We start from the raw sequence: 14,951 nt of genomic DNA on the forward strand, positions 1-14,951 counted from the left end.
TTTGTTTCAAGTGTGACTGGAACTATTTCAAATGTTTTCTTTTACGGAGTAGGTACTAGAGGCAAGGACCTTCTCTTCTGGTATTAATTTCTATTGCTGCTTTCTTGTTAATTGTGCGTCTGATCTGGAATGGCTTAAAGTGATTTAAAGTCATACCATGGGGCATGTGGGACGGTCCTCATGTGTGCTGCCGATAGACCTTCCCGGCTGCAGCTCCTGAGCCATGGGGAGAATGCAAATACCCCATTTCATAGTGGGTTTGTGCCAGTTCTGCCATGGAAGGCTCCAATTCAAACAGTGTTTATATGCAAGCTCAATATACCTGGAATTTAGGAACAAATGCCTTCTTGCTTTTAAAGCTTTTAGCAAAACATTAGGAGTGCTTTATAGTGTGATACAAAGTACAGTGCCAAAACTCAGGTTAACAAGTATGTTTGGAAAACATTGAGCCTTGAACTAGTTTCTTTATTTATTAAAAAAAAAGAAAGAAAAAGTAATTCAAATGCAAGTGTATTTGATCCTAGCTGAACCACATCTCTCTCCGGCTGTTGGCTGGACCGGGTCGGGGGATCCATTCATTCGAAGGTTAACATTTTAATGCATGTGCCAGGGTGTAGTAAATTGAGTGAACATTTCTGTTTTCTTCAGTACCTTTGTAAAGAAGGTGCGACTGCTGGGGCTAACCATGGTCAAGGATCTGTCCATCCCATCCAGGTCGTGTGCAAAAAAAAGTAGGCATTGGGAAGACATCAAAGGTGGAGGGATGAGTGGGGTTTATAAATAAGGCAGGGCGGTGTGGCCAGGGCTGGCAGTCTGGCAGCCGGCGCTGGAGTCCTCGGAGCTCATCCCACGCTCCCGCCGAGTCGCTCATCTCTGTTTATATGAGTAATGGAGTGGCTGGGGGAGGGGATTTGTAAGCACGGAGCAAATACTCTTAGTGTTCATTTTGTGTAAGACTGACATCCACACCAAGTCGAGACTTCCAGCGACGTAGTGTGCAGTCACATGCTGTAGCATTCATGAGTACAGATATAAATCAGGCAGATGTTTGTCGACTGGAATGGGTAATAATTTCTTTCTCTCTTTGTTTGATTTTGCATGTTAGCTTCAGATGACAATTTCAGAATTGCTTTCTGCAGTACTTTTCAATAAGCAGAATGTGCTTCACTGGAGATAGATGGAGATATTTCTATAGGGAGATAAACATATTTTTATATAGACACAAATATGGACTTACACACATACGCACATGCATATATATATATATTTACCGTCTGCCAGTGCTGGGGGAAAGAAAAGGATGTGTCTTTTGGACTTTTGGTTTTAAACCCACGGCTTTTCTTTTTCTCTGAATAGACCAAATATGACACTGTTACTCAAACTATAAAATCAAATTAGCACCCTTTATTGTGTTTGCAAACTAATTAAAATGTAAAATGTCCTGAAACCACTGGCTTACTGTGTGACAAATGTAAGATTAGAAACAATTAGAAGGCACTCAAGAGGTTTGTGGTGTTTAGATTTCTGACATTGTTCTAATCATCCCTTTAAGTAATGAAAACAATGGTTACCTAGAAATTAAAGGTTTAAAGGAAATTATCTTCTTCGGTACAGTCATTAGTTAATGATTGTTTATCATTTTAAATGTTGCCATAGTAGTCGGAGGCTGATTTTTAAATCTGAAAGCAGGCAGGACACGTAATAATGAGCAAACATCTGCTTCATCTATTATTTCTATATGTGATCATAATTTATATTGTAATACCACTATTGAAAGACGATTCTGATATTTTTTATGATGATCCATATCCCATTCTACATATGGCTCAACACAGTTAAGATTTAGTCACTGTGTTATTTCAGAGCTGTTTTATCTTAAGAATTGGACAAAACTGAAAGTGATTCATGTTAATTTATATGTGTGGTATGTAACCCTTATGAAACAATCAATCACTTATTTCAGTACTTGTCAACTTCCAGAACTAGTTGTTAAGGGTTTTTTTGATCCATTTCAGGACTCGGGGGTAATTTTTTTTTTTTTTTTTTTTTTAACTTTTTTAGAAGAACTTTGACAACAGTGACAGGATATATAAACATTTCTTGAAGCTGTAAGGTATTTCAATATTTCAGAACATTTCCGAAACCAGATGTTTCCCGAAGTTGGAAGTAGTAGTTAGTACTCTTACTTGAAGATTAGAAATAACAAATGCAGCAGGCTGATTAATGCAAAGTTACCTATTAATATTCTATTTTGTTCTTTTTTGTACCGTGGAGAAATATTTGTGCTTTCTCTCCGAGTCCTTCGGAGACCAGTGTTTGTCTTTGTATTAATTAGTTATGTGGAAGTAGAATAGATTAGCCTTGGGGGATATTCTATAGAAATGTATAGTGTGTCAAGATATAACCCATGGAGGATGGGAATCTTGTAATAAGCATTTACTGTAGACAGATGTGTACGTTTCTGTGACTGATTGTAGTGGAATTATTTATTATGCTTTCAGCTGTTAAGAATCCAATATAAGGCAATGTGCTCAAATTGTTCTCTATTAATTTTCAGCACCAAATCTTAAAGGCAGACCGCGCAAAAAGAAGCCTTGCCCACAGAGAAGAGATTCATTAAATGGCATTAAGGATTCCAACAATAATTCTGAAAGCAAAGCTGTTGCCAAGGTAAATCACTTAATAATACTCTTTTCAGTACACTCTCCTTTTTTAGGTACAGCCCTGCCTTTGTTTCCCAGCATGCTGTTTCAAATTTAGAATATATTTTCTTGGGGAGATAAATGTAATTTTTTTCAATTGTTTTATTCTTCACTTTAAATCATGTCTGTGTTCAAAGTTACCAGCAACTATAATCACCTAACAACCTAATGCTATCAGCTTGTTGGTAACTGGTAGTGCTTAAGCTTTCTTGGCATCTAGTGTTAGTTTTCACATTCTGTGACACACAAACATAGTTTGTGACAGTATCTTCGAATTAAAAATAAACCTGGGAGCAGCTCACCCTGTTACAATGTACTTCTAAATATAAGTTTGAAGATAAACAGACTGAAACAAGAGCCGCTTGAGTAGTGGTTTCTAAGAAGCACGCACAAACGACATTACCCTGATGTTAAGATCTTGACTTTTTTTAAATTAGAAAAAAAAAGATAAAGGCAGAAATTCAGTACGAAAGCTTAAAAAAAAACAACTGGACTGTTTCTTTAATACTTAGTGCTGAGCTGCATGTTCCAGGGTTTGTTGAATAGTGCATGCTTTTACAGAGTCTTCTGTATGTGCTGCAGTGCTTAGACCATACTGCAAGTAAAAGTTGGATCATTGATTTGTGTTTATAGACTTAATCTTTTAGATATTTATGGGTTTGTATCTTTTCCTTGAAATATTTTAAAATGGAGTTTCTCTAGTGTAACTTACATCCTATTTTCTATGTTGTCTGTGTGGTTTTAAATAGGAATTTGGTTTTCTATTTTTAAAAAAAAGCAGCACAAATAGCTCTGTTCAAGATGATTTAATTTGAAACTGTAAGATGCAAAGACGGAAAATTACTTAGAGCAATACTTGTAGATTTTTATCTGAGGCAGAACTTTGTCACTGTGATACTTGTGAGCTAAACAGGTTTGCATAGACTAAATTTTTAGGCCAACTCCTCCCGAATCCATTTTTTCAATAAATTAGATGGATGTGTGTCTGAAAAACGCTTCCATTGTTGTGACCATCTCTTTAGGAAATACAGTGATTCTATAGATCCATTTGCATTGGTATTGTTGTACGCAGTGAATGTCCTGGGAGATTAGGAGGTTAAAGAGGTCAAGTGGAAGTGTTCTGCTCTCAGTTTCTCATAGGAAGGCTAATTAAATTCCACCTCCTCCTCCTCCCTAGGAGTTCAGTTAAAATTGTGCCTTCTGTTGATGATGATAAAAGAGTCTGAAGTTCATGATGAAGCTTTGCCCTTAAGTCACTGTTTCTCTTCTTTTTGTGCCCTATTGTGCTCGGTTGGAGTCTGTACTATCATATTAGACAGGCATGGTAAAAGGCAATGGAGCCTGGTGTGTTGAGTTGCGGGGTCCTGCCAGATACTATAGAGTTTGCCTGAATGTTTTTGCTCTGTGGAAGAACGTGCAAAATCCGCGGTGTGAAAATGTCTCAATTTGCTTCAATTCCCCCTTCCCCCAAGCCATTTTTCATGTTAAAATACTACCAGCAAACTGCAGCATGGACCATGTTGTCGAAGCACCCCGGACTGTAGCATGAGTAGTTCTGCCTCTTCAGCACCTGATATATAGGTATTAGATAATTAAAAACAACAGTAACACTTCATACCAAATTGTTTATCCTCTCTGTTTATATTTGGGTTCACCCTACTAGTCAAATGGGAGGATATTTCAGATAAGTAATTCCGCCTATTTATCCAGTCATACTGTGCTCATCATTGTGCAGATATTAATAGCATTAATTATCTTGGCCAGCTTAATTTCATTATAAATAATAGACATGCTCATGATATAATGTCCTTGCATGTAGTCACACTGACTTCACTGTGGCTCTTCACATCAATCTGTGTCTCAGGGCTGTGGATATACTTTAATAAGAGGACAGTGAATCAGAAACCCTCTACAGCAGATGTATTGCACTTCATACAGGCCCTGCCTATGGGTTTCTGGGGAAGGAGGGAAGTGTATTTGGGGAAGGGTGTGGAATGGAGATCCACCTACTGTCTTCTCATTGTTGTGAACAGTTGGGATGTTAAGTCATCATCTTAGGCTCCATGTTGGGCTTCACCATTGGTTGTCCTCTTCTATCTGTGCTCCATCTCTGACTAATGCTGACAATGCGTCCATGGAGAGCAGAGTTGAACACTGCTAGTGTAAACAGGACAAATCCACTTGTGTCAGATGCTGAAACATTTTGGCAGCAGTCCTGGCCGTATTCCTGTTTCAGCTAAAATCCCTTTTGACCAGAAGTTGTGCTGCTTTCATCCTCAGATCATGGCACCCAGTGTCTTGACAGCAGCCTCATTTCTCAGATGGTGGGGCGATGGCTCTGATGGAGACGCAGTGGCTGTACGGTTTGGGTTGGGAAATGGCAGAAGTGGCATTCTGAAGACTGTGGTTTTGAGCCTGTCAAGACGAACGCAAGCCACATGGTTGTAGTGACGTGCTGAATTTCGTGTTCTCAGCTGCCAATGACTAGAAAGCTTTGTACCTTCTTACAACTTAGTTCCCATTAGGCATGTTTACCTTGAACCATCAGCAGATCATTTTGTAGGCACTTACTGTTACCTGACACAGAAGAGCATTTGGTTGGGTAGGAGCAGCTCTGAGTAAATTCCAGTGTAGGTGGCTTGTTAAAAATAGAGCGATAGTGGGACAGACAGTGTGGTCCTGGACCTGCAGGTGCTGCCAGGGGAAGTGGGTCTTTCGTGTACCACTTCTTGCTTTTGATCTCCTTGCTGGTCACTGCATCCATTTTTGTACCTCCCGGGGAAGATACCAAGGGAGTTCCCTCCCAGGCTGGGAATGAAAAAATCGCAAGAATATGAGGCCATCTACTGAGGAAGTATCAGCTCTCCTGGAGAGGCATGTATGAAGCTCTTCTCTCCAAACACTACCAGGACTCTGGAGGCTTTCATACTTCGCATGTCATCAGTGCTGGACAGGCTTTTGGGACTTGCAGGCTCCAGCATGACCATCATCGTACCTGCTTCATGCTCCCAAAGAGCATTCCCATTCAAAGTGTGCAGAAATGCACTGTAAGGCTTTTCAAAACTGGCTGATCTGACCATTTTGAAGAGCTGAAAGGATTAACTTGTGAAACATGGAAATTGTCCCCAAATGAATCTACTCATTACATCTCCTAGTGCAAATGCTGAAGTAAATCTCTCACTTCATTTGTACAGCAAGATCTGGGAAATTAGTTTAAAAGTTGCCAGGATATGCTTTTCCTGTGGCCACAGGTGGCCTGGCATACTCTCAGACCTGGAGATTTATTCCGAGCGCCTCAGCCATTACCCGATTGAAACTTCAAAATGCAGGTCTGTAGTGGTCTGTGTTGTGTGTGACCTCTGGCAGGAGAAGACAAACACACGGGTGTACCCATGAGTGTTCACTGGCCATTTGGTCATGGATCATACGCCTCTGATGGAACACACAGTAGGAGGTGGTCAGATGTTCCCAGAGCCCATCTCACTTATCCACGCTGTGGCGCGGGGTTGCCTGTCAGGGCCTTAGCCCTCAGTTTCATTTTGGAGGTGTTACTCACACTGAGGCTACAATGAAAGAGCTTTAACTCCTCCTGTGGAAATTGAATTCTCCCTTTATAACAGAGTCGTTCAGGCTTTCTGAGCAGACCAGAAAAGAGAGCAGAGCCAAGCAAAACTCTGTGTTCAGGACCTTCCTCCAGATCTTTGCCCTCTAGGAAGATTCAAAATCATGTTTTGAGAGAGAAGGGCGTTTTGTGGTGCCTGGTGCAAATCTGGTATCGCTTTCACTGACTTTGATACGTTTATGCTGGATTTACACTGGTGTTAACCAGAATGGCATTTGGCCCTTTTGGTTCTTGTTAATCATTGGTCATGGCATTCATCCGTACCTCCTGTCAGACAGTGGGGACGTTCCAAAAGTGAGGCTTGTGCCTCAAATGCTAGGCAGATGAAGCATTGCAGCCTTCGTCAAAACTTCGTTGAACCTGCCACTGCTTGGAGTCCGTCCGTTGCATTTTGGCACCTTTGAGTTCCACAGGCGCTTTGATCTCACTTCTCCGTACACTGGAGAGAAGGAGGTTGTGTGTAACACGGAGTTTTCTCACTCCTGGTGGCTTTTTTAATGTTAATTTCTTTGTTTCCTTTTGTCTCCTTGGGAGTAACATCCCTTGCCATTAGTTTGCTTACATAGCAGTGAGCTTTGATTTCATTTAGAGTTTGTGCCCGGGCTGTCTTTGCAAACATAGTTCTGAATTGTCCAGTTTGAAAATGAAAATCCATTAAAAAGATTGACTGATTGACTTTACCTAGCAAGTGGGTGACAAAACTGAAAAATTGTTTCCCGGTCCAGTGAATTTGTTCCAAGTTTTAGCTTGCAACAAATTTGCAGCTCAAATTAAAAATCCTAAATTTATTGAAATCATAGGTTCATATTGGGAGTGCTAACCCAGTCTTTGGTATAGCACTGAAAACTATGACAATATAATCTAAACTTTATAAGGGGAAGCTGTTAAATAATTTTGTGAGGAGCCAAAGTAAAAAAGTCAAGGGATTACAGCTGTGAACTGAAAAGTGGATGAGGAAATCCAAAGTTCATTTAATAGGAAAAAATCCCATTAGCTCCATTGAGTTTTGGATGAAACCCAGGATCTTTACAGAAATTTAATCAACGAGCCTATCTATTACTAAAAGGCAAAGCATGGTGTCTTGTGCCATAGGAAGACAATATCTCTTTGAACCATGCAACCAGCGAATATCGAACAGTACAGCAGACATACTTCAGCAGCAAATGAGCACAAAAAATCCTGCAGGAAGTCCATTTCCCAGTCCCTGCTGCATTGCCTGGGGTGAGCAAGCCTGTACCCTGCAGTGTCCAACAGGGAGATTTTTCAGCAGCATCGATTACCTTGGAAAATTGTGGCCACTTCTCCCCTCAGGTTAGGACCTAGCGTTGCTTTGTCCAACATCTGTGGAAAGCTATGGAGGCACCTAACCTTAAGTCAGTGTTTCCTGCAAAGTTAATACCCTGGAGGAGTATAAAAGAAAAGATTTTGCTTTCACTGAGCCTGAAACACAGGGTAGCTTTATTGAGATAAAATAAGCATATTGTAGTCTTTCCAATGATACGTTTGTTGTTTGTTTACAAGCACTTAGGTAATGCTCTTCATAGCAGTTCCAAAATGTCAACAAGTACCCAGGAAGCACCTGGTTTAGAAGTGAGGAGAGTGAAGGAGAGTCAATGGCTTACTTGAGCAAGAGCTCCTGCCTTCCTGTTCATTGAGATACCCTGCTCTCCTCAGCTGTCCTCCTAAAATACCAGATACTGGCTCTTACAGTCTCCCTGCTCCCTCTGGGAGCACGAAGGATGTGTCTTGGATGGGGTATGGAGCTGCCAGAAGGCTCCTCACAGCACTCAAAGGCATTGAAGGGACAGGGCAAATCCAAAATATATGTAACCATCTCCACTACGTTGTATTAGAGGACTTCCAGTATTTCACTGGAAATGTATCGATCCCGTCTTGGTCATGGAGAGCTTTTAAACATCAGTTTGCAAGGTTCTGCTCTTTTGGTTTTTTGTATACATAAATTATGGGAATGCTCGAGTTGTAATTTGCTTGATTCAGTGAGAGGATTATCTTCAGGAGGACTGCAGGATTAAGCCAGTCTCACTGGATATTTTTCCCCATGTTTGAATACTGATGACAGGTAAAGTGGTTCCAATTTGTTGGCTTCCTGACTGGCACACATCTGCCGGGGAGGCCAGTGGGAGACCTGGAGCTGTGGGACTCGTGTGCACTGGGGCTGCTGGTGTCTACCAGGAAGGCTCCAGCTACTAGCCTCTTCCTTCTGCTAAATACTTAGGGCTGTGCTTAAGTTTAAGCAGATGCTCAAACCCACTTGACTTAAGTCCGTGCTACAGCAGAACCTCCACTTGTGTATGGTGAGAGCTCTGCCTGGGGAAGGCTTGCCAAGGTTTGCATCTATTTTGGTGGGCCAAAGGAGAGAAAAATGTGTCGTTTCAGAGCTGGCTGCTGAGCGTTCCTGGAAGGGGCTGAGCACCTTCAGCTCCAAGGGTTGTCTACGGGAGTTGACAATGCTCAGTGTCAATCCTGGAACGAAGGTTATTATTAGACTTGCTAATGGCAAGTGTATGTGAGAGATGGGAGCTGTCTGAGACGTAGCAATGTATAGTCATAAAAATGCAGATCTGGAGACTATTACCAATGGGTTATAATGATTTAAAGACGTGGCTATTTAAAAATGTTGTGACTAAGATTCAGAACAAGACATTTAGCTCTATAAATAGCTTCCTTTGTTTCCCCTCAAACACAGTTGCATGGTTTGGCCTTCATTTTTTCAACAATCCATTCTGCTAGGAGAGGGTATTTATTCCTTAAGTGAAAATTAAAGGTTACTCAGATCTGATATGACATCTTTTCTTTTCCCAGGTAAAATGTGAGGCTAAGTCAGCTTTGCCCAAACCCAAGAGTAACAACAGCAACTGTAAAAAAGGCTCAAGTGAGGATAAATCAAAGATTGCCGTAGGTGAAGAATGCAGAGCTGATGAGCAGGCTTTCCTTGTGGCTCTTTATAAATATATGAAAGAAAGGAAAACACCAATTGAACGAATACCCTATTTAGGTTTTAAGCAGAGTAAGTATCCTTTTTCTCACTTTCTTGTTGACATTTTAGAATGGTTTGGCTTCTCTGGAGAAAGCATTTGCACACGAAGCCTATTTTAAAGCTTTATGGATGGGGGGACCATGTTTATATCTACACATTTTCCAGTCCAGGCATTTCACTGTCTTGTGCCTAGATTTGCATCTCTTCCTTCTGGGGTAGTTGCTGCCGGATATTTATAGGTTTAAATCCGCTGATTATGACTAGAAATAGGCATGTTGAAAACTCTCTAGTTTTCTGTTTTGTAAATCTGCAGCGTCTGTAATGCCTTTCTTCTGAGTTAATAATATGACGTATCTTTATTGTGCCCAGATGTTCTTTATGAAAGGACAAATATTAAAGGAAGACATTTAAAGGTGGTCAAGAAAGGCACAAAAGGGATCGTATTTTTAAGCCCCAAAATGTGTTTATAGTTAATAAATTACTGACTTTGGAGAATATAAAACCAGACTGTATCTGTTTAATACAGAATGCAATGTTTAGAATTGCTTTAGCATGTACGGTTTGTAGTGCCACAATCTGTAAAGCAATTGTAGGTGGAGAAGATACAGTTGTAACTAAATTTTACATAAATATTGCAGTGCAATATAGATCTTCTAGAGTTTCCAACAAAAGCTGTAAATGGGGGTATTTTTCCTCCTTATCTATAGATTGAATGATACTTTATTTCCTTAAAGGGAAAACTCCATGGATTGAAATATTATTTACTTTAATTTATCTCCCAGATTAAAACCATGTGTTATTTTGATGAAGAATGTCAAACCTGTATGTTTTACATAACAATTTACATACCTAATAGCAATTGGCACTGATTGCAACAGGCCTCCAGCAGCCATTATAAACTTATATAACTCCGAATGATTACAGTGTTTGTCTGAAAACTGGCTGCTTGAAATGGAAGTAAAATTAATGTACTATGAACAGCTTCGTTGCATTATGCATTGATTCAGATTAAATCAAGGCCTAAGCAAAGCTCTTGATAGCTTTGAAACAGTACAAGGTTCAATGAGGCTTTCAGAACATTTTGTGTTGAAGAGAGGATTTTTTTCCCCCCATTTTATTCTGCACTCTCTCAAGCATGGGGACAGGGTGGGCTTAAAAGACAAGCTAAAGTATTATTTCTAAAATTCCCCACTGGGGGTAGGGCCCTCTGCTAACATTTAGCTGAAATAGGCTGAAAGTTGCCTGACATTCATTATAAATTAGGGGCCTGATCTGGCAAATACTTAAATGCCAAGAGTAAGTATGCTGAGAAGAGCAGAAATGTTTGCAGGACGGGGCTCTGTATTTGTCCAGCAAGACTTGTGCAAACTTTGCCAGTATAAATAGGTTAGTGGGAAGAAGCAGTATGTACACTACAATAGAGCATCCTCGCATGGAGGAAGAGATCCCGCCCTCCACGATCCACAGCGTTATTGCTGAGTCTGGCCTGAAGTATTTGTAGTATGTCTATGGGGAATCACTTTTTGTTGCTGGAATAGTGCATACACCTTTCATAGAGCTGAGACATCAATTTTTCTTCTAGCAATTAAAAGAAGATAAAATAAAAATTAAAATAAGAGACACCAGCAGCAAGCAGTGGCTCCATGGGACAGTGGGCCAGAATGAAAAGCACATGAGAGGGGAGTTCTGCAGGAAATAACAAGCATCTCCCAACACATCTTTTGAATTGAGTTGCCTCTGTTCCTCCAACCCCACAGCTGTGGGCAAGGCACAACCACCCATACCATAATTATTATAGTAATTCTCATTTGTGCTCCCTCTGCGTTCATTCAGCCAGGACCCGTTAGAACGCAGCTTTTTGTTTATTGATTATGGAGGCCATTATCTGAGCTGCAGTAAATATTGGATATTGTTGTTTAATCAATAGGCTTTCTCTGTGAGCCAGTGTGTGGCTCATGCTTTCTTGCTAATGAAATCAGTATTAAACAAATAATTAAAAGCAACATTCTTCCCAATGAGTAATTTTTATTATCAAAGTTATGGAAACATGCTACAGTCATTATACCATGCCTCTTATCAGCAAAGTCAAATGAGCCCATTACCTTTGTCTCAGTGTATTTTTCCAGTCCTGTTAAGGAATCTAAGTGCATTCTCTTATATGTAATTAAAAATATATATAGTATGGGCTAATATTTACTCTTCAGATTATGTAAATATCTCTTTGGAAAATGTTTCACAGGAGCTTTTTCAGGGGCTGTGAGCTTTTTTTCTCTACTTTTCTTTTTTAAAAACTGTTTAATTTACATTTCTTTGAAATACGTTTGTTAATGCAATGCTTATCTAAATACTTATTGTCCCTCTAACAGTTAACCTTTGGACTATGTTTCAAGCTGCTCAAAAACTGGGAGGATATGAAACAGTAAGTGTTTAAGTAACTTAAGTGAAATAATTGTGCAATCTAACTTTTCCCTGTTAAAAAAAAAAAGTAAAAGCAAACAATCATTTGCTGCATTTTAGGCTAGCTGTACACATTTTGGGTTTATTGGACCATTTTTGGAAACGGTCCCAATTAGTTCCAGGTTTGGCAAAATTGTAAACTTGTCGTAAAAACTACAAGTGGAAAACATATGTAACTCTTCCCTGTCAAGGAAATTAGTTGGGTCTGTAATTTTTTCCCATGTTGAGAAAGGGCTATTATTGTACAACAAGCCAAGATTGCATAAAAGAAATTTCACTTGGCAACATCCCTGACATCTGTTCATGTCTAATATGGGAAATGTATTAAAGGCTTTCAAAAGTAATCAGCATTGTCCATTAAGGAATAGTATGCTGCACTATCTTCTCTTATTCCAAGTGTAAAAGATCTTTATTAGACAAGGGTCAGTACCACATAAACAGGAAGTTATCAAAGTAATTCAGAAAAGTCTCTGACACTTTTTATCAGCTAACCATATCTGACAAGAGCAGTTTATTTTTAGCTCACAGGAAAATTTGATGGCCATGGATTTTACAGCATGTATTTTGAACCAATAAAATATTAGAGCAACAAACGTAGATTAAAATCTTGAAATGAGAAGAAAGAGCTGCATTAATATGGCACATCGAGATGACATCTGTAATAAAAACCAATTGACATAGGAAGATGTCGTCATTGGAAATATTTTCTTTGCACACAATGATCAGATTAAGTTGTTCAGTTCCTGCCACAGTTGGATGAAAGAAATTATTTTTGCTTTGTTTACGAAGTAATCTGGGACATATCTATGCTGTAGAGAAATGACAAGAAGAAATGCACTATCAAGAAACTGAAAGTCGTTTGAACCAAAATACAAAACTCAGTTTTCCTTCCATACAATAAAGCGTATTGTCCTGTAAATCAGCAGCCCAGGTTGATTAGCATGGGTGTGGCTGGGTTTTTGTGAAACATGAAATCTAACATTCTCAACAAAAATATATGCTTGATTTGGCTTTTATTGTTCCTCTGTCTTTCATTAATCAGCACATACCATGCTTATGTACAGGGGGGTGTGTAGGTGTGCTCATGGGTATATATGAATGAATAGCTACCATAGATAGATCGTTACAGCAATTATGAGCCAACAGTAATTGCTGTGAGTTGTAAAGTGCAATGAAAATGAGGGCTACAATCTTGAACTTGATCCAGAGCACAAAGGGAGGCCAGGAGAGTGGCTTGTTCAGAGTGCTCAGGGAGGCGGGCGATTTTCACAGCAACGTTTTAGATCTGCTTGAAGGGACTGAGTATAGAAGCAAGGATGCCAAAGTGGTGGCTTGCTGGAGAGAGCTGAGTTTTAGTGCCAGAATGAGAGGGAGAGGGATGGATTTACAGATGCTGGAGAAGGTGAACCTCTGTGCCTGGGGCAGAGCGGGTGAGTTTGTGAACACAAGGCCAGAGAGCCAGGTCTACCAACAGTAGCAGAAACGTGAGAGGATCAGAGGGGAAGGATCACATACGTGAGAATGTCATCCAGAGTAGCATCAGTCCACCCTTGTCTCAAAGCTCCTGTCCTTTTCTCAGTGACAGATGTTCTCTGTTGTTTAGGGGCATTTGTCACCTTTGATGAAAATGTAACAGTGGTGCTTATTCTTCATAGAGATGAAACTAAGCAATTGCTTGCTGGTCAGTAAATGGCAAGGCAAGCATAGCTCACACCCTCTGACATACCTGGGAGCCCAGCTTTGGTTTGAGAGTGACACTGGCTGAAGTGATGGGCCTGATCCTGTTTTTATGATGTGAGTGGTGCCTATGCTCTCTGCAGAAGAGCTGAAGTTGGGAGGACCGTTGTGATGCAATTTAATTTGTACAGGGAGCATGAGGTTTCCTGACCTCATTCTCTTCTGTTAACAGTCTCATCCTCAATATGGATCTGCCTTTGCTTTACATTCCCTGAATGCTAAACCAATAGCTGTTGCAATACTTTGACCTGTGCACACCCTGTTTTTTATTATTTTGTGGCCAGTTGGTACTCATTGAGTTTGCCAAGCTGCATTTGATTGTATATATTTTATCATGGTGAGCATTGCTGAGAGGCTTTTGTGTTTGATTCATGTTTCATATTTCAGCAAGGCAATGGATGACTGGGGTGACGTGGACCTCGGTATCAGTTCCAGAATCTTAGGCAGGTCTGCTTAGATGTAGAAATTTTGAGTGAGTGCTGTAATTCAATAACGACCAGAATCCACCACTCACACGCACAGTGCCAGTATCTATTGATGATGAGAAGTCACGTGCAGAACAAAGGCTTTCTCGAACCTACCCTGATTAATACACATTTATCTATATGGACCCTTCCATCTGACTTGAACGAGTCATTTGTCCATTATAAGGGCTTCATCATCTTTAACTTGTTTTAAAATTTCACAAGTTTCTGGTTTGTGCCTTGAGATAGAAATGGGTCTTTTCTTTTGGAAGTATTGTAAAGAAAAGAATATTTAAAAGTAGATATTTGACTTCAGCAGGTGACAGCCATTTTATGAACAGGAGACAAATAAAAGATTGGTTAAAATCACATATGGGAACTTAATGTAGTCAGATGACTAGTTTTTTACTGTAAGTGTAGAAACCTTCCCAGTTAAAGCAGTTGCAAACTTTACACCCTTGTGTTTGGCAGAACAATGATAGTCAGCCCGTTTTCAGTTTCATCCCCTGCCCTGTCCACCTTATCCATGTATTGATGCTTTGATGGGGCTTTAAAAACATCTTTGAGAAACAAGCAGAGATTATGTACGGTGTTTTCCAGCTTCTGCCCAGATTCACAGAACAGTGCAAGACCTCTGAGTCCAGTCCTGTGGGTTAAGGTTCTAAAAGTGAATGAAAACAGCCAGGGATTGGATTTGAGATGCAGAGAACAACTTTCTTAGCCATCTGTCTGACTTTCCTTTATTGTCATGTATCAGGGGCTGGAATGGATCCAGTGAGGCTTAACAGAGAGTATTACCTGTACATATGGGATATACATACAGGATATCTAGTAGTGTCAAGTCATGATCATCTGTCATACGTCATATTTAAGGGCTCTCCAGCTAGAGTACTTGTGAGGGTCATTTCTCATCTGTCCATTATCTGTTTGATTACTAATTCTTAGTTGTCATCTATAACTGTATAATACCA

The 14,951-nt window shown here is 40.0% G+C and overlaps 1 protein-coding gene across 2 annotated transcripts in view; it reads left to right on the top strand.

Annotated features, from left to right (window-relative positions):
- Window positions 1–14,951, top strand: part of ARID5B (AT-rich interaction domain 5B) — a 121,042-nt gene that overhangs the window by 82,400 nt on the left and 23,691 nt on the right. For both annotated transcript variants that reach the window (XM_050899267.1, XM_050899266.1), the window contains 3 exons: window positions 2,558–2,670; window positions 9,148–9,352; window positions 11,689–11,741. In XM_050899267.1, the coding sequence (XP_050755224.1) occupies window positions 2,558–2,670; window positions 9,148–9,352; window positions 11,689–11,741 (371 nt within the window). The remainder of the gene's footprint in view (window positions 1–2,557; window positions 2,671–9,147; window positions 9,353–11,688; window positions 11,742–14,951) is intronic.

This window comes from Gymnogyps californianus, chromosome 6 (genome assembly GCF_018139145.2).
Source record: "Gymnogyps californianus isolate 813 chromosome 6, ASM1813914v2, whole genome shotgun sequence".
In the NCBI taxonomy this organism is placed as follows: Eukaryota; Metazoa; Chordata; class Aves; order Accipitriformes; family Cathartidae; genus Gymnogyps; species Gymnogyps californianus.